This window comes from Castanea sativa, chromosome 8, assembly GCF_040712315.1.
Source record: "Castanea sativa cultivar Marrone di Chiusa Pesio chromosome 8, ASM4071231v1".
Taxonomy (NCBI): Eukaryota; Viridiplantae; Streptophyta; class Magnoliopsida; order Fagales; family Fagaceae; genus Castanea; species Castanea sativa.
The window spans coordinates 41098290-41119196 of NC_134020.1; the positions used below are offsets into that span (position 1 = coordinate 41098290).

The window sequence follows — 20907 nt, forward strand, 5'->3', positions numbered from 1 at the left end:
CATATGGCTCGACCCCTAGGTTCTGTGGATCCGAGGCTTTATTAACTCCTAGGTATGCCTCATCGGCCTTATCACCTCTGACTGTGTCTCATCTCATAATCCAGAGCTGCATTGCTGGAAAGCACCTTTAATTCATGACCTTTTCACCACATCAGATGCCCAGGCAATTCTCTCCATTCCCATTCCCATCAGACCAAGACTCGACAGGCTTGTGTGGATGCCAGATTTGAAAGGTTGTTTCTCTGTTAAAGCAGCATATATATAGATTACCTCCCAAGACAACCCTCCACCAAGCACAAATATAGACTAGAAAGTGCTCTGGAAGCTCAATGTCCCTGAAAGGATCAAGATGATGCTCTGGAGAGTAGGCTCTAATGCCTTACCTACTAGAGATAATCTCATGATCAAAATGGACATAAATAACCCATGCTGCTTACTTTGCAATCATTAACTCGAATCCCCCCTCCACCTTTTCTTCAAGCCAAAGCTCTATGGTTCACCACTTGTTGGGGTTTCAAGGCAGATCAGGTATCTTTAAACTCCCACCTTGACATAGTTAAACCGATTCTTTGCCCCCCAGCTTCTTTGTGTCATACTCAGGATCAGTGGATTGTTTCTTTCAACATGGCACTCACAATTGAAGAAATTTGGCGTATCCGCAATGCTATGCTCCAACAAGCTTCCACGATGGACCTTCACCAATCCATCCAAAACATCCTGTCCAAGTCTCGCGAATTTGCTCTTATCATCTCTCAGCCTGAGACCCCAAACCCATGCTCAATGCTCCCAAGTGGTCACCCCCCTCCCCCACCGGGTTTTATCAAGGTCAATACTGATGTTGCACATTCAAGCTCTCGTTCCTCCCTAGCAGTCATTGCTAGGGACCCTCATGGTATTGTTCTCAAGGTCTGGACCAGATCTGCCCCCAAGCTTTTGCCCCTCCAAGCAGAAGCCATGGCTCTCCACTGGGTAGTACAACTAGCAACCCGCGAGAGATGGAGCCATATCCAGTTCGAAGGGGATTCAAAGGTCTACTATGAAGTTGTCCTTGCCAATGGTCCTTGTTCCGCCTGGTCCATCTCCCACTTTGTGTCCGACATTCAGGATTCAACTTTGAGTTTTGTTGCTTGTAATTTCGTTTGGGTCTATAAAAGCTGCAACTATGCTGCTCATACCATAGCTAAGTTTGCCCTTGCTTCCAATGAGTCTTGCTTTTTCAATTCGACCAATCTTTCGCCTTGTCAAGTTTATGTTTGTAAAGAAGAAACCCCCTCGCTATTTCTAGTTTTTTGATTAATGAATTGCTGAAAATTAACCTCTACAATTTATCATATTCGAATCTAAGTTATAGCTTAGAAGTTTAAAAGTAAATTTTTAAACCATTGTATTATCTCCACCTACCAATCAGGCCACATGAACAAGTCTATTAAGTACTTTTTTTTTAAAAAAAAATCCCCAAAAAAGAAATTTTTTTAATTAAAAAATAGAATTTTAGATATAATGCAATTAATCTATAGCATTGTATGCTTGCTTTTTAAGAAATATTATACCCTTGTATCTTGTAGCTTGTATGAGAAACATAATTGTGCAACTTTGCATCTCATCGTTCTTTCATAAGAAAATTACAAAACTTCATGTATTTGCATAATTTTTCATGTGATGTAGGTATATTCAAATTCTAGTTTTGGAATAAAACTAAATTCTTATTCTAATAATTTCGTTATTTGGCACTCAGCTAAAAAAAATTAGAAAAAAGAAGAAGAAGAAGAAGCTATTTATCTCATTATTTGCACTAACCAAGGTTGCATTTGGCATTGGCTGAAAAAGACATTTTTTTTTACTATTTAGCTTATTTTTGTTACTATTCATCTTATTTTTGCTACTATTTATGGGTCTTATTACACTTTTTGGTACTATTCATAAATCTCATTGTACTATTTTCACTAGCATTTAGTTTTATCTATAGCACTTTTAGCAAAAAAAATTTAATTTCAGCTAAATAAACTGTTTCCAAACAAAGTAAAGCCAGTTATATTCCCCTTATTTTTTCCCCTGTAGAGCAATAGTAGATCAACAGAGCATTAATTGCTTTGTTTCCAGTCTCTTTGTCTTGATCAAAGCAAAGCGAAAATCCATCCTAATGACTAAACAAGCTGGAGATTGTAGGGACATGATTTAACCTTCTGACTTTTAGAAAGAAATTGAGGTTGAGTCCCGATCTCTCTCCACAAGTTAAAAGACATCTTAATTTGGTTAACATGTGAAGTTTATGAAGTAAACTAGTCGTTAACTCATGTAATATACGGGGAAACTATTAAAAGTGAGATCTGAGAGAAATTATTTACAAAATTATGGTATTAGAATGTATTACAATTCATGTAATATAAGTACCCTCTCAAATAAATACTTAATAAACACTTTTTCTACATATTTTATAACACTATTAATGTGCGTTTGGGATAAGCTGAATTTTTCAGTCTATCTCCACTTTCAGCTTATTTTTGCTACTGTTCATGAGTTTCACTACACTTTTTGATACTATTCAGCTTTTTTTTAACATTTTTTTTACACTTTCAAAAAAAGTTTTCAGTTTCAACTAAATAAACTGTTCCAAACAGACACTAATCATGTAAATTTTCAGTTTAGTTCATATATTACCGTGCAGAGAGGTGCATAATAGTTGCCTATCTAACTTCATAGGATCTATACATAGCCATATATTTCTTTATACATTGTTATATATTCTGCTTAAACACAATCTATATCACTAGGAAATTGTCTAAAAATCAAACTAAATTAACCACCGTTTTTTGGAGAGAGAGAACCTCTGATATTAATGAATTGACAGTAAAATAATATTAAATTCTTGGTCAATCACATTGACCATCAATCAATTAATTATAACTTGTTTCATGACCATATTTAACAAAAAGAGACGAATTACTAATAGCAAATTTCATAATTTAAATCAAAAATCGAATCTACATATATGCATAGTAATTTTTTTTTTAAATCAGAACCAAATATTTTTCAGAAACTTTAACGACAAATCTGTTTCTTAAATAAATAAATAAAAACTTTGTTGAGGACAAATTTTTCACGCCACATGGCTTTATTTCATTGGTAACCCGCACCACATCAACATTATCACAGATTTTGGAAAAATCTCTTTTAAAGCTCAAAAGAGCCCATATTTACACAAAAAGGTGTCAAAGCCTATGGTTCAAGCTCATGACACATCATCTCATTTTTTAGCTCATGAGTCTCATCGGGGGAATTTTGAGAGTCATGGTTTAGAGGGCCAAGAAGTATGTTCATTAAAGCTCTAGTGGTTCAAAGTTGATAAATGAAAAGCATATTGCTTGGCATGTCTTCCCCAATTCCCTGAACTCTGATGGGTCAGTGTGCAATTAGTAACATTTGGTAAGCCTCTCATATCACATAACACTCAAAATGATAAAGCTCTCCATGCTCTTTACATAAAAATTAATGTTCATCATATAATATAAGTTTAAAAATGTAATTATAGTATTTCATATAAATTATATTATTATTTTCATTTAAATCAATTCCAAGCACATAGCTAAATATATATTAATATCTCATATCTAACATTAAATGTTTTTCTTACTCTCCAAGATTTGGTTAAAATACAAAGAGACCACAATTATATCTCTAAAATTTCATCAAATATCAACCAACAAAACTATGGATTAAACATATAATTTTCCAAAAAAATGAAACTTAGCCAAAAATACTAACAATAGCTTTAGCAGAAGCTGTAACAGCTCCAACAGAAGCTGCAATAGCTAGAGCAAAAGCGGCAAAAACTCCTGCAGAAACTGCAATAGCTCCAGTAGAAGCTGCAGTATCTACAGTAGCAACTGCAATAGCCCCAGCAACAGCTTAAGCAACTAATACATGTCCAAAAGTACCATCATCAACTCATTAATGCCCAATCCCAGCAACTACTTGCCATACCAAAAGAAGTAAGGATCTCATAAAAGAAATCCTACCATTTTAAGCTAAGATCCTTAACCTCCAGCTGCAGTACTAGAAATAGGAAGATCCCATAAAGGTTATATTACCATTTTTAGCCAAACCATGAATGCTAAATATTTTCCCCCAGCAGAAGATGTCATTCATATAACATTCTAGCAGCATTAAAGGCTCAAACTTTCTTCTTTTGACTAAAAAACAAAAACCCATTAATGAAACCACTTACTTTGTCAAAGACTTTCCCTTATTTGCTAAATTTCCCTTCAACTAGTCCTCTAGTTACATGCTTGACTCTATATAAAAAGGACCAAGCCGTATACCATGGTGGAACCATCTATTCCTCTTTCATCCTCAATATTCTGAAACTTCATTCACTTTACTGCACATATCTCTAAACATTTCCATACTTCTTCATCTCCCTTACAAAAATATCTCTTCTTAGATAACATCATTACATCACACCTACTACACCACACCATTACACACTATCCATCCCTCTCTCATCCTTAATATCATGAAACTTCATTCACTTTGCTACACATATCTCTAAACATTTCCATACTTCTCCACCTCCCTTACAAAAATATATCTTCTTAGATAACGCCATTACATCACACCTATTACACCACACCATTACACATTATCCATCTCTCCCACATTTTAATATTCTGAAACTTCATCAATTTACTGCCCAAAAACACATCTCCATCTCATTCTTTATTTCTCATACAAAATTTCCCTTCTTAGAAAGCAACATAACCCATGACATAACACAAAAACAACTTCAGCAGCAGCTATAATCTCATGTATTTACTATATTTAACCTTCATATTATCTATCTCACACTTCCATATATTTTACAAACACATTCCTCACAAAATACCCATACATACTTCTCATATATCTTTAAACTCTATGTCTCACAAAGTATACATATACAAGATCCATGTCCAACAAAGTATCTACATATAATTCCTATACATATTACAAACACCATATCTCACAAAATATATATATATTTCTTACCATCTCCACACATCTTAAAATATATCAAACACTCTTCCAAAAACTTATTACTAAAAGCTATTTCTCATGAAAGACACATATTTATAATGCTAAAAGCCCTTCTTATGAAAGGCAAAAACTTATAATACTAAAAGTCATTCTCATGGAAGGCAACATCACTGATATTTGACTAAAAACTAAAAGAGTATTACATAGGGTAAGTCATTTAAGTGCATGATGAAAAGGAATAAACTTAACCAACCTATGCATATGACTGGACATATTATCTCTTCCTCCAGTTGCACCTATTTTTCCCCTTCAATCATGAAGTCAGTATGGAAGGACTCATAATACCATATTGTACCGCTGGACTCATTTTATCATGCTGAAATGTCATAAGTCTACTGCTATTCTACGACTGGAGCTACAAACTGTGAAGATAAGTCATTATATTTTTATCTCCAAAATTATACTATTAAGTATGTTTTAATTTATTATCATTGTACTATTGTACTCATATTATTCTGCTGTTGAAATGTTATCAACTCATTAACGCTATACGGCTGGAGCCACAAATCATATAAAGAATAAAGTGATGCTATACGGCTGGAGTTAGAGACATAAAAGATAAGTTAACGTTTTCTCCATTTTCAAGATTACATTATTAAGTACATATTAATTCATTGTTATTATACCGCTGGATGCAAGTTACTTTAATATCATCTCACTATTTAATAAAACATGATTTCACAAATACTTCATTAATGAACATATATATCAATAAATTGATCTACCACTGTTGGACAAATATTATTTGGACATATAAACTACCACTGGACATATACCAACATATACCACCGATTGACATATATGATTTGGACATAAAACATTGCTGCACATACCTTATTTGGACATAAACCATTGCTGGAAATACCTTATTATATTGAACATGAACCATGAACCGCAGCTGGATATGGACTATTTTGAACTCATCCCATTACTGGACATATGCCACCTAATTAATTATTCTCAAATATTGGAAATCACTTAATATATATAATAATGATATTCAACTCATCATTTAATCAAATCTATCCAATTAAATATAATATTTATTTATTTCAACCGTTATCATGATTCTAAGACTTTGGGCTTTATCTGTTTTATAGGCTTAAAATGCACCGGAAGCCATTGGTCTATGCAGTCCAATACGGTATTGGACTCCCCAAAATAAATCCAGGTCGAGCAAAGTCACACTTCCAGCGGAAGACACGTGGCTACGTGCAAAAACAGCCCCTGACAAACTTCCACAACAAATCTTACAAACCTCAAAACTTCACAGTTCATGAACATATTCTAACATAAAAATTGATAAGTAAAAGTGTAGAGATTTAAAAAAAAAAAAAAAAACTATTCTTCTATACTATTTATAAGAGATTCCCCTCTTTGAACTGAACTTTTATGTGGTTCAAAAATACCCTCATTAATAAATGGTAACTTTTCTTAGAAATAAAGTCATAAATGTTAAATAATAAATTTTTCTTTGAATTCAAAAAGAGAACTCTTAAAATTTAAGATTTTTTTTCCCTTCACATCCATCTTTTTATTCCCTAAAATTTAGCTTTTTTTAAATTCCTTTTTCATCTTAATAAAAGTAAAACACCCTCGATTTTAAAAAATAAAAAACTAGAAGAACTCCTAAAATTTAGTCTTCTTTCCCCCTACTTTCATTTTATTTTTCCTACACAAACTTTTCTCTATATCACCCACATTACTTAATTGGATTGATTTGAGCATTATAAGTTGTGGCTACTTTCAAATTATTGATAATACTGTAATTACCCATAATTGACATTTGTCAAGCTTTCTCTTAAGGGCTGGGGACTTACGTTGTAAAAGGGTATAAAATGAGATGATACACGTACACCCTAGACCAATGACCCCACCGCTAGTTATATCCCTATGGGATGATACACTCTTAGTAATTATTAAATTAATTTATCTTATTAATGGTTAGGATATTTTTTTTTTTAAAGTTTCAAGAGTTTAAAAACTATACTGACTAAACTTCTATTTATTTTATTAATTGTTATGATAGTTAAATTTATGTAATTATTATTTAAGTTTCAAGAAATTTAGCAAAGAGTCTCAATTAGCAATTTACTACCTCCTAGTGTTTCAAACTGAAACTACACATGATTCAAATTCCCTTTATGTCATTATCGAATTATCAACAAATTTTTAAAAAAATTATAATTCTATTCCAACTGAAATTCTATTACCACAAATTTCAAGAAATTAGGATTTTTTTTTAAAAATCTAAACTAATTTGTCTTATTAATTTTTAGGATAGTTTAGCTCAACTAAAACTCTACTACTTAAGTTTCAAAAATTTTAAAAATTATACTTATACTGAAATTCTATCTATCTTAATAGTTGTCAAAAGTCATATAACTTAATTGATACCTTCCCATGCATAAAATGCTTGGGATATAAGGGAGAAAATTATTTGAGTTAATGGGTTAACTACTTTCTCAAAAAAAGAAATCTTAAATGATAGGAATTTAATTTAAGTAAAAGTAAGTTTTAAGAAATTTATAATTCTACTCCAAACTAAAATTTTATTGCCACAAATTCAAGAAATTTAAAATAAAATTTAATACTATTTATTTTAATCATCTGACCTTTTTTTTTTTCTTTTTTCTTTTTGGTAATACCAATTTTTATATTTTAATATCTTATTAAATATTAATTATTACTCGACAACATCATGATTATCCTAATTTTATATAGTTAAGATTAGCATCATGATTAGCATCAATGCCCTTTATCCAACCACTCAATCTTCCAAGTTACTTAAAAAACAGAACATTGTGTGTTAAATACAAGTATCCATGAGGTTCAGTGCCGTGGGGTCTACTCTTTCCTCCTCAGTATTATACCTTTCTTTGAATTTGGTCTCAGCCTCTCTACTGCCTTAATAAACATTAATATTTTGCCACAACAAAACTGCTCGCATGATCATACCTCGCTCTTCTCAGCATGTAAGCAAATCACAATTCACATAAACAATTCATTGTTATGAATCATTCTAAATTTGCTTGCTTTTTTTTGTTTTTGTTGATGGGTTGGTTTAAATTAGGTGGGAAGTTTTGGAGGGAGATCTGATTGATGTGATCACTGTTAATGTACATGATCATGACGGCCCTTGAACACAAAGGTATGTGCTTTTTCAATGTTTCATGGAGTATTTGTTTGTATTTACTCTTTCTCTCGCTGTTGGGTCATGCCTTGTGGTACATTTTTTTTATGGGATCCTAAAGGTTGAGACTTTCATATGGTACTTTGGTATTTAGATTCTATGATGTGATAGAAAAAATGGGTTTTGCATTTTATAGTTATATTTTTTTACCCATTTGATTTATGTGACTAATCTGTTTAGGGCATTGTGGACCCAAGTGGAGTTTTTTGTTTTTGTTTTTGTTTTGTTTAGTTTGGCGTAAGAATTTTTGGGTTGTGTTCAATTTGTGCTATAATGCTGAAATCACTAAAACGTTTGAGCATTAGAGAAGAAACACACAAAGATTTGGTTTATGCAGCTGCCGTGTTAATTACTGGGAGTAGTGTAAGGCCGTCTAGCAATCACCTCTTCCAAATTCTGCATAAACGATGTCCTTGTGCCTTGGGTACAACCATGTTAATTTACATCATATTCTTTGTTGTTTGATATTTCTACAATGACACTATGGACTTGGTTTTCTGGGTAGGACTGTATAGCACAAGAATATGCACCTTTTTTCTCTGCATCCTGTACTATTAATTTTTTTTCTCATTAATATTAGTTCTTGATTACGTATCAAAAAAAAAAATCTATTATTATTTTTTAAAATCAAGATTTCAGATGGTTGATGATTTTGACTAGTCTGTTGATGAGTCCATGGACTTGAAACTATATATGGAGTGAAAGTTTGTAATTAAAACAGGTTATTATTTTTGGAAACACAAAACAGGTTATTGTTTGGATAATCCTTTTGAATCTTAGCCTCTTAGGATTTTGAATAATTATAGACAAAGAATGATTTATGGAATTGGACTTTTAGTCAGGCTATGGCTTGGGGAAGGGTTAGAGATTCCCTAATTCCATTGGTCATTGTGGCACGAGTCTCTGTCAACTGTCATTATGTGTAGTTTCATTGTTGATGTGTTTTCTCATGTATACGATTGATAGCAGAGAGATGAATAAAGGGCATCCCTTTCTTTGACTGCTTAGCTATCTCAAACAAAATATAGAATATGAGGAGCTAAGAACCAATTTTAACAATTGTACATTCTTGGGCATTCCTCCCCTTATATGCAAATTATTATGTTGAGGTCCATCACTAGCTGAAGATTCTTTGAAAGCCTGCCTTTTAATATCTCAATGGTAATAAAAAAAAAAGTGTAGGGTTGGTTGTAAGTGCTCTATGAATAACTGAAGCTTCTAGTGAAGGGAAAGTAATAACAGAGGTTTTAATAGGATTTTGAAGTTGGCAGAGCTTAATTTTATAGGAGTTGGAATGGTTTTCATTTAGTATTCATGTGAAGCTCCTTGTGGATCAACTGGATTTTATTTTAGTGAAATGAGGGCCACATACATATATATCAGTGGTGTGACAATGAAGTGACACTTATTACAACCTAATGCCACAAGATCAATCTTTCTGCTCAAGTATGCTGAACCAAAAGTTGTGGTAATTGGAATTCAACTTGCAGTAATTAGATACAAAGATCTAGTTGACATCAGTATTTGGTCCTACCCCTGGCCAGATCCTGATGAGAGAGAGAGAGAGAGAGAGACAGAGAGAGAGAGAGACAGAGAAGAGGAATCTAGGCAATGGTCAAGTATCAAAATGTTTGTTTTGAATATTTATTGTTGCTCTGGATTTTAACAGGATCTTAACTTTGCATTTGAGTCCCCTTAAGTGGTTAGGGTCCACTGTAGCTAAGTATAAAAATGGAAATACTGCAGTCTTGCATCATGGTTTAAATAAAAAAAAAAAAAAAAGGAAGATTGTAGTCATTTATTGTCTGAAATATATGATTGCTAATTTAGTACTAAGAGGAGAGGTGTATCTTGTGATCATAATGGATACAATGTTCAATTGTATTTGATGTCACTTAACTGGGGTCAACGTTAAACAAGAAATACAGATATTACCACAGCTTCTTTTATTACCCACCTATCTTCATTGTTCCTATACCAATGCCTAATGTCTTGCAAAACTCCCTACCAACTATGTCCCTCTTTTCCAACATTGAAGTATATTAAAATTGGAGTTTGAAAAATAAAATTTACTACTTTTCTATGCTTGCTCCTTTATTATCTTAATATGAATACTCTTGGCACTGTTTCATTTAAACAATGTCTTGTTGACGTTGAGGAGCTATTTGATTAGTTGTACCTTTTCATGACAGAAACAATGCAAAATTACTCTGAGGAATACATGAGTTGCCTCTGGAGCAAGACATTACCATACAAGCTGCAATATAATAGGAATTTTGTGGAAGGTTCCCCTCAGGCTAATGATGAAATCAGTAGCCACTCAGGAGTTGGTTTCACAGAACCTGACAGGTCATTCCGCACCCCGCTCTTTGTGCCTCCTAACGAAGGTTATTATAGACCAATTCACCTACAAGACTATTATGTTAGGTCTGCTTTTCATGACAACACTCAAATGGCACAAAAGAACCCGTTTTATGCGCTTGAAAGCCATTTTTATCCCATGAATCACGAGCTCAATTTTCCTATGTATGATCGATTTGAACCTGTGCCCTTCAGGATGTCATCACAAGGTTACCAACCAGGCTTTCAATTCCAAGAGTTCCAATATTTCGTGGTCATAGATTTTGAGGCAACCTGTGACAAAGAGAAATACCCACACCCCCAGGAGATTATTGAGTTCCCATCTGTAATAGTAAACAGTATGACTGGCCAACTGGAAGATTGTTTTCAAATTTATGTGCGGCCTACATGCAATCAACTTTTAAGTAATTTCTGCAAGGAGCTTACTGGCATTCAGCAAGCACAAGTATGTTTAAATTTAATCCTGTGATCTTTCTTCCAGCTTTTTGTCTCAATCAAAGGACAGCCTGTAACATATTCTAAAAAGATTTGTAATTTGTAAAGAAGGGTGGAGGAATACCTGATGGTCACCAGCCTAACCTGCAAACCCTGCACCTTATCTTTCACTGGCCATTCTTACTGCAAGCTCTCTGCCTTCACCTTTCTGACTAGTTGATAGAATTAGCAATCTGATTTTGTTACTGACCCAGTACATACTTTACTGCCTCATTCCTGAAAAATCACTATTCTAGTTAGGTAAAGCTTTGATGCGCTATTTTACATATTGCATGCAATATGGGCTTGTTTGGTTTGGAATTTTCTAAGAATAATCGTTTATCTGATCTGATTGTGATTTTATTGATTAGCTGGTTAAAAAATTTTAATTTTAATTTTATTTTATTTGAATTAGGCTAACATTATTTTGAGATATGAAAATGGATTAATCATTTTAAGATTTAATCTACTTGAAAAATATAAACCAAGCAGGCCATACATATATCACAATGTCTGATTTAGATGTGTTCTAGGGTTATAATCCTTGTTGCGTTAATAGTGTTATTGAGATGAAAATATAACAAGTTTACTACAGTTATAGAATTAAATCAGCATTTTTCAAGGAGTATAATGATTTTACTATGTCTTACATTGTTAGATATGTTATCTTTATAGTGTACATTGTGAGAAAAACTGAAATTTCCATGCTTGCTAAAGTCCAATTTTATATAGTATTTTATTTTGCATGCCATTTTGGATCTTAGCAATATGACTGCTTTATAAGTTTTGCCAATGAGCTGTGGCTCAAATGAAACTTACTCAAAAAAGAAAAGAAAAAAAAGAACCCATTAAATGCATAGGTAACTTGCCAATCATAAAGTAAAAAAAGATTGCTTTATAGTCTTCAGTTGGACATGACTTTGAAGGTTAAAATTATCTCTATGATGAAGTTGAATTTTGGAAAATTAGGAGCATATCAAAGAGCTCTCTCTCTCTCTCTCTCTCTCTCCCCTACTTCATTTTGTTTGCAAACCCTCTTCTTTTGAATATTGAGAAGCTTGGAAGATCACATTGCATCATCTCCCCCTACCTTCTTCCTTTTTCTTTCTTCTCTTCTTACAACTCCTTCCTTTTTATATAAATTTCTGAATCTTCTACTTTTATTTCCCATGTTACTAGCCCATCATTAGTTTGAATCCTCCACCCTTTGGGGCCAATACTTAAAAAAACTGTTGCTTGTTCGTCTAGGTTACTTCAATTCTTATTGAGATGCAAGTTAGTACAATACATAGGATATGAGGTGGTGAGTTTCAGCCACAAGTAGTTGAAAAGCTTGAAAATTTTATTGAAGAAGTTGCTTTAGAATCTCAACTGAGTTTAATTGAATACTCGCATGTGATTGATAGTGCATATCTATTTTATTACTCAATCGAAGTTGGAGACGCATTGTTTCACTCGATCACCTTAAAAGCAAAAAGAAAGAAAAAATATGTGAAAAAGATTAAAATGTTTAAAAATTCTCCAAAATGTCTTGCTAAGGGAATGGGGAGATGCAATTCATGTGAAACTTAAGGTCAAGTTTCCTTCTTCCATGGGGAGAATGATCTCACTGCATGTTGTATCATTTTGTTCTTTGTTGATACACACACACACACACTAATTATTGTAATGATTGTTAGAACTAGGGTCTCAAATGGTGACATTTGGAAGAATTATTAGATGCATTCTCTTACTAGGTTAAGATAAGGACATTAGTAGAAAAGGAGAAAAGAACAGAAGAACAGGATTTCAAAATATTGAGGAAAATGTGATAAGGAAAAGACCAAAGCCTTAACTAATACTTCTTTTGGTTAGTTGAGTTGTTTTCGACCATTCAGTTCCATCAAGGGCCATATGTTTTGTGTTATTCTTGGCTACTACATCCTTTCTCATTGCCTCTACCCATGTGTTTGTTTTTCCGGTCTTCATCCCTTTTGGTGCCTTCAACTTGATTTGAAGCTTACCTTTCTGGTTTTGTGGTACAATATAAAAATGGTGCAGATAAAGAGTGAGATATTTGTATCAGTATCTTAAGAAACATGGGCTAGAGAAAGATGAATTTGATTAGAGGAACTGAGGGAGTATATCCATGTTTTAAGGTGAATGGTATGATGAAGATAATGGTGCGGAGCTGTTGAGTTTGTAGCAGAGGGCTTAGGGTTGTGGCCTAGGACCACCTTTGGGATTAGGATTTTGGTGGTTACTATTCAGATTATGATGATGTATTGGTGGTCATGAGGGTCAATGTGGAACTAACATATTAGTATTTCTAGCTGGCTCTGATTTGCAATTGATATACAATATTAGCAGTATATGCATGTGGTGATCCTTCACCACTTTAGGTCCAGTCAAGCAAGGGCAAGGTTAATGGTAGTTTTAGTGTACATGTAAGTATAGCTTCTTAATAATTTCTATATGCTCAAAATAATGAAAATCATTTTTGAGAAATAATTCCTACTTGTAGAAATGTGTTTTAGATTATAACAAGCAGTGCATTCTGGTGTTCATTAATATATATATATATATATAATGAACTGAACTTAGGTAGGGCTTATTGATCAAGTGGCATTTCATGCTCGAATCATGAACAAAGTGAACCAAGTTTTATCATAAGTTTGATAGAATGGAAAGGAGTTTTTTTGGGCTTGGAAGAGAACCGGTAGGATGTGCATGGTATTATTTCTCAATTCCTCTCTCTTGAAGAAAAAAAAATTATGATAAAAAATAAGTATTCATTTGGTGCTTGTTTAATATGTGTTTTCTTTAAACAAAATTATTATCGTTTACCAAAAGTTCTTTTTTTTTCAGTATTATATTTTAAAATTAACTGTTAATCTAGATATATTTGTTTATTTATTTGTTCATTGGATATTTTCAACGTAATCAATCATTGCTTCGCTGAATCAATTATTCAATTTTTCTGAAGCACTATAGACATGAAGCTTGTCAATATTCACACTGATCTGGTGGTTCCAGGTAGACAAAGGTGTTCTTCTGAGTGAAGCTCTACTTTTGCATGACAAGTGGCTTGAGGGGAAAGGGATTAAACATGCCAACTTTGCTGTAGTTACATGGTCAAATTGGGATTGTCAGGTAATGTTGGAATCTGAGTGCAGATTAAAGAGGATCCGCAAACCACCATATTTCAACAGGTAGCTGATTTGAAAGTTTTATAAAATTGAAACAAAATTTAACTGCTTCCTTTTCTATCAGATTGTTTGGGCTTCTTTTGAGATTAGCTTGTGCCGTCCATGCATATAATGCATTATTTAAAAAAATTGGTGGTGAGATGAAATTTCTCATAATAATTAAGTGATGACATGCTAGAAATAATTTGATTTGTTGGTATCCAGAATCCTTCTTGTTTTTCTTTAGCATTCCAAAAGATGTCATGACTTAAATATTTTAAAAACCAAGTGGGCTAATTTAATCGTGTGGGAAATACAATTTTATGGTTCAGTTTCATAGATGTTCAGATGCTCTCCACGAAAATGTCTTCGTCTTTATTGTAGGGATATCTGTATATAATTTCTTCAGTTCTTTTGTAGACAAGAAAACTGATAGCAAGCAAGACCCCAGCTTGTTACTCTTATACTTCATTGATAAGAGAAATATGTTTCTCACAATTTTATCTTTACAGCAACAAAAAATTCTCTCTGCTAATATTACTCTCATGTGCCCAACTGCAGTGTCTTGGTGTGAAATGGCACAATGTATAATGAAGAAGAAAGGATATTATTTTATGTAAATGCCCATGGGCACGCCACTTTTATTGAGTGTCTTGGTTGATTCTCTGAATGCAGAAGTGTATTGACTTTTTTGAATGGTGACAATCATACTGTGACTTCTCACAAAAGAAAGCAAAAGACAATCAATATAGGATAGAAGAAGTATGAAGGAAGTGAGATTGATGTTTTCCCTCCCTAGGGATCCTGTTTTCTTTTTGTTTTGACCATTAAAAGATGGGCATTGCAGTGAAATAGTGACAATAGGGTGCAAAAGCACCTATATGGCATACTAACATGCACTGCCATTTTTGTACAGCCTTTTCTTTGGATTATGCCAAAATTGATGTTCATTCTTGTTTTTCTCTCACGCTGTGGTTTTATTTGGAGAATTAGATTCTTAGATATATATAATACATTGACAGTTGAATGAGTTTATTTTTCCTTGTTTGCATTATTGCTAGATGGATCAACCTGCGGGTCCCATTTCATGAGGTATTTGGCGCGGTTAAATGTAACCTAAAAGAGGCTGTTCAGCTGGCTGGCCTGGTATGGGAAGGCCGTGCTCACTGTGGCCTAGATGATGCTAAGAACACCGCTCGTCTGCTTGCCAATCTAATGCACCGTGGACTTAGGTTTGCCATAACTGACTCATTGATGTGGCAGTCTGCAAATTTCCCATTCCCAATGCAGCTAGATCATCAATCTGGTGTTCCTCAGCAATCCTTCAGAATTAAGCACCCATCACTGCCTTTCATCCAAGGCCATCCTTCCCAGGTTGACCCCAGCAAAGAGCGAGGCGTGTTCTGCTTTTGTGGGGTGAAACGTAGCAAACATATGATTCGAAAAGTAGAGCCAAAGCATGGAAGCTGCTTCTTTGTGTGTGGTAATTGGACTACCACTAAAGGACCCCGATGTTCTTATTTCGAATGGGCTACCTCTGACTCAAAATGAATAAGGGTTGTGATCCTTTTTTCCGAAGAAAATAAAAGACGAGGAAATTACCAACAAAAAAAAAAAAGAAGAAGAAGGAATTGGGTTAGAAAGGAGATAGATAGATGGTCTCCTCAGGAAGTAAATTAGCCTTGACTACTTCAGGAGATAGCTGCTTCTTTCAGTACATATTTATAAGCCTTTAAAGGTCTCTTCTCAGTTCCTCTTAAGAAGTCTAGTAAGGAAAGTTAACTCTAACTTGTAAAGTTGACTTCTTATTGATTAAAAAGAAGTGGGAAAAAATGGTATAGCAATTTGTTCATTGGAGATTGAGAAAGCTTTTACCATGCTGGGACATGGGGTTTGACTATCTAAAATAATCCTTGAGATACTTGCTTAATGCTTTTGACTGAATGGGAATGAGCAGTCATTGATTGCCTGTTTTCCTCTCTGTTGTGTGTTTTTTGTTTGTGCATTTTGCAATTCCAGTGTTTGATATTTATTTCATTTATTCATTTATATTTTTACTAATTATGATAATATTGGTTCATTTGGATTTGTCATAAAATGAATCAAATTTTAATCAATATATTCGTCAAATAATTTTTTTTATAAAAAAACAAATTTCAGAATGGGAAAAAATGTGAATTTTTTAACACACACAAAAGAAAAATAAAATTTATAAAAAAGGGGGAAAGTTCCACACCTCTGTGTTTTAAAACGAAAAAACAATATCGGTCAATATTTAGAAAATGGTTTTTTTTTAAAAATTATTTATAAAGAACAAATGCAAACTTATTTTTACAAACAGGATGTTTATTGATCTTTTGTTCCAAAATGAAAACACAAAAACAACTTCAAGAGATATTGTCCACTTTGCCTCCTAGTGTTTAATTTTAAATTAATAGGTGTAGGACCTTAGATTGTTGGTTAATTACATGTATTTCAACCTATGACATTTGCTTCTGGTAATAGCCATTTATCATCAAACTAAGACACTAATCAATTTTTAGTGTAGGTAGATCTCTTATTCAATCATCAAAGACTTTATTAGTTGAGCTAATTGGGGCCTATATATATTTAAGTTGACTTAGTAAGTTGAAGTGTGCAAGTGATAAAGTCTTCAGCTCCACTTCAGCACTAGCATACTACAACTTACTAACTCAACTTAAATATCCATATGTTCCAATTAGTTCAACTGATAAAGTTTTTTATTGTTAAATAAAAGATTTGAGATTCAATCCCCGCTATACCAAAAACTGATTGATGTCTTAGCCTGATGATAAACATGAGCAAAATTACAATATTTCATGAAATGTATTGAAATGTCAACTTTAACCCCATTTGACCATTTGATAAGAGTAAATGAGATATTGAAGAGCATGAAATTCCCTTCGTTTGCACTAATTATATGTGAAAATTGGTTTTGAATCGTGAGATATCACAAATGAAATAGTTGATCCATATTTTGTCTTCTTTTTTTCTTTTTTATAAGTGTCAAGAAGTTCCAAAAGTCAACCCAAGGTCAAACAACGTTAGATTTGGACAAATGATATATTATTGAAAAATAACATTACAATTTTCAATTTGAAGGGATCCAACCCAAGGACCAAAATTCCAAAAGAATTGTTTGAGCTCACAAAAATAAGGAAAGTGAGATTTTCATTCAAAAAGCATTTAAAGGTATCATGACTATCGTACTATGGTGACTCAGTAATAATAATCAAAATTGGTGTCGTAAGCTTTCCAATGATACATGATTTGAGCAGGGAAAAAAAAAAAAGGTTAGGAAACCTAGAATCAAAAGGCCGAAACTAGAAAGATGGCATGTTTGATAATAGCTTTCAAGTATTGTTATTCAAAATGGTGCAAGAATTGTGGTTTAAAAAGTATTATGAAAATATGTGTTTAAAGTATTTATAATGCAAAAAATGTGTTTGGTACCATGTTTTAAACAACATATTTTAAGATGTTTTGTATGTGTATGTAATTTTTAGAAAAATGGTAACTTTCTAACATATATAATTATTTTATTAATATTTATTAGAGGGGAGAAGGAACATAAAAGAGAAGGGAGGAAAAGAAAGAAAGAAAGAAAGAAAGAAATATGAGAGAGAGAGAGAGAGAGAGAGAGAGAGAGAGAGAGAGAGAGAGAGAGAGTTGTAGTTATGTTAGGTCTTATCAAGTGAGTTCCACAGTTTTCAAAATATTTACAGAAGTGTCATTGAGACTATTGAGCAATGTTATTTGAAAACTAAAAACTGGTAGGAGGAGTTTTTTAAATTCAGTTAAGGCTGTAAATGAACCAAAACCGATAATGAACAACTTAGGCTTGACTCGATAAAAAACTTGTTTATGTTTGTTTATTTGTTTATAAATAAGGCAAGCTTGTGCTTTAGTTTTAGACTCGTTTAATAAACAAATCAAGCTCAAGCAAAAAAATTTGTTCATGAACAAACTCTTGAGCTATTAGGCTTCTTTTTTTTTTTCTTTTTTTTTGTGAGTAAGAGCTATTAGGCTTGATACACAACAATTCAAGCAAAGACTCATTTGTAAGTTTATATATGTTAGCTAAATATACTAATTACACATGTCTTAATAATTACATTACCAACATGAGACCACTACCTATATTACCTAATTTTTTTCCTTCCTTTAAACTGATCAAGAACCACTTTAGACTACAGTTACATTTAAAAATAAATAAATAATTAAGTAGGCCACATATGATCATTCTTTATCAATCATCTAAAGTAAAGTTATAAAACATGTTAGTATTTTCTCATTCATGGTAGTTACAAACATGTATTTTTCTAGTCCTTCACTATCTAACGTGAATATAAAAATTATATTTTGAACAATTGCTAAAGCTGTAGACAAAGAATGGTGGATGGATGAATTTAATTATGTAAATTATTAATTTGAATATTGGCTAAGTATAAGTAGGACTAGATGCATGATAAAATAAGTATATTATTTATTTATTTATTTATTCTTAATTTTAGAGATTTAAGCATTTAATAATGTAATTTTTTTAGATTTTAAGCTCAAAAACTTGACCTGAGCTCGAGTTTGAGCTTGACATTAAGCTTGAGTTTGGCTTGACTAATTAATCAAGCCAAGTTCAAGCTTTTTGGCTTTATCACGAGCTTGAGCTCGAGCTCAAGCTCAAGCTCAAACACTATTTTTAAGCTTGTCACAAGTTTAAGTCAAGTTCAAGCTTTTGATTTTTCCTAACGAGCCAAGCTTGAACATGCACTATTCAACAAAACTCGGCTCGTTTATAGCCCTTATTCAGTGTTTAAATACTCTAAAATGAGAAACATAAACACTCCTAAATAAAATCGTTTACTAAACGCGTTATTTTTGGACCCACAATTTTCAATTAAACCCTAAAAACTGCTGTTTGAACTACCTTACCAAACAAGCCTTATATCTCAAGAGACAAGCTAACATGGGGTGCCACTTTCCATAAGCCATCAGCTTCATGCATCGGGTTTAAACTTTGTGTCATTGGAAATTATAGGAGAAAATAGTAAAATAGCAATAATTTTCAAAAAATATAATTAGTAGTTAAGGTTTACAACCTATATTTTTTACTAGCATCTCGAGTCTAAAAGACTCGATTTTGGGGCTATAAATCGAGTCTTTAATGATTGATTTTTATGGTCTGATTCTGTCCGATGTGGCATTTTTTCCACGTGGCGACTACTTGGAAATCAAGTCTCTAAGACTCGATTTATATCCTAAACCTTTCCTCCTTGTTTTTTTCTGTGTTTCACATCTCTCTCCTCACTACCTCTCTCCATCTGCTTCTTTCTTCCTCACTACCTCTTCATCTGATCCTTTCTTCCTCCTCAACGCTGATCTGCACAATGGTCGTCGACCCAACTGACCCAGGCCGCCGCTCCCAGGTCGCGCGACCCAGTTGGTTTTTTTTTTTTGTGCAGTGGGTTTTGGGTTTTTTTTTTTTTGTGTGGTGGGTTTTGCTCAGCCACTTCTATGGTGGTGGATGGATTTTGACGTGAGATGTGAGATTTGGTGGTTGAGTGTATTTCTGGGAAGTTTAGGCTGAGATTTTTTTGTTGGTAAATCAAGTCTTAGAGACTCAATTTCCAAGTAGTCGCCACGTGGAAAAAATGCCACATCGGACAGAATCAGACCATAAAAATCGACCATTAAAGACTCGATTTATAACCCCAAAATCGAGTCTTTTAGACTCGAGATGCTAGTAAAAAATATAGTTTGTAAACCTTAACTACTAATTATATTGTTTGAAAATTATTGCTATTTTACTATTTTCTCCGAAATTATACTTCATGAACTTTCTAATGACACCAAGAACCTATAAAACTAAGTTCAAGAATGTAATGATTAAATGTCTACAGGATACAAGCATATCAAGAGTTTCAACTTCACAGAAGTCATAACTTTATGCATAGATGTCTAAATCACTCAATTTTAGCATCATTAGAAAGAATTCTTCATGAAATTCTATTGACAAAAGTAACACACAAAAGGGAGATTCGGAAGATTACCAAAAAAAAATTCTAAGTTGATTGCACAAATGGAGGTCATAACTCATAACACAAAAAAGGGAAACATAATATCAAATGGTTTGTGGTGTAGTGAGGATTTGAATTGAGATCCATTATCTAATACTAAACAAAAAAAAAAATTATATATAAAAGAAAAACATCCTTTCTCTCTTCTATGTATTCTATGGGTATGATTGTCTTCAAGGCTTCACATTGTATTTATAATACTGAAGAATGAAGATGTTCACGAATGTGGTGAAAGTGGAATGTCCTTTTGTTTGACAGTGGAGATAATTGAATGTTGGCATAAAAAACCCACCTTTTTCTATTTCATACAGCTACTTTTGAAAGAACACTCACATCAAATTATTTATTCTATATTTTATTTCATTATAACATTCATTTTTCTTAAATTTTTTAATTGTTTATTTTCTTTTACACATAACAACCATCATTTACTCTTCTATTTCATTCTTGGAATGTGTAAAAAAGGAATAAAAAGTTATATACAAAATAAATAGTGTTAGTGTGAATTTATACAGTTATTGTGACAACTTTTCAAATATATACA

At 32.9% G+C, this 20907-nt stretch overlaps 1 protein-coding gene across 3 annotated transcripts; it reads left to right on the plus strand.

Moving 5' to 3' along the window:
• Positions 1 to 7892: 7892 nt before the first annotated feature.
• LOC142608012 (uncharacterized) lies at positions 7893 to 16250 on the plus strand. 3 transcript variants are annotated; one of them, XM_075779713.1, is made up of 6 exons: positions 7893 to 8048; positions 8147 to 8224; positions 10459 to 10693; positions 10823 to 11072; positions 14117 to 14292; positions 15330 to 16250. In XM_075779713.1, the coding sequence occupies exons 2-6, from the start codon at positions 8191 to 8193 to the stop codon at positions 15817 to 15819; spliced, it is 1185 nt and encodes a 394-aa protein (XP_075635828.1). In that variant the 5' UTR covers positions 7893 to 8048; positions 8147 to 8190; the 3' UTR covers positions 15820 to 16250. The 3 variants fall into 3 exon arrangements, with proteins under 3 accessions (XP_075635828.1, XP_075635827.1, XP_075635829.1); XM_075779714.1 differs by having other exon boundaries at positions 7895 to 8048; positions 10459 to 10615; XM_075779712.1 differs by having other exon boundaries at positions 7894 to 8048; positions 10459 to 11072.
• Positions 16251 to 20907: the final 4657 nt, after the last annotated feature.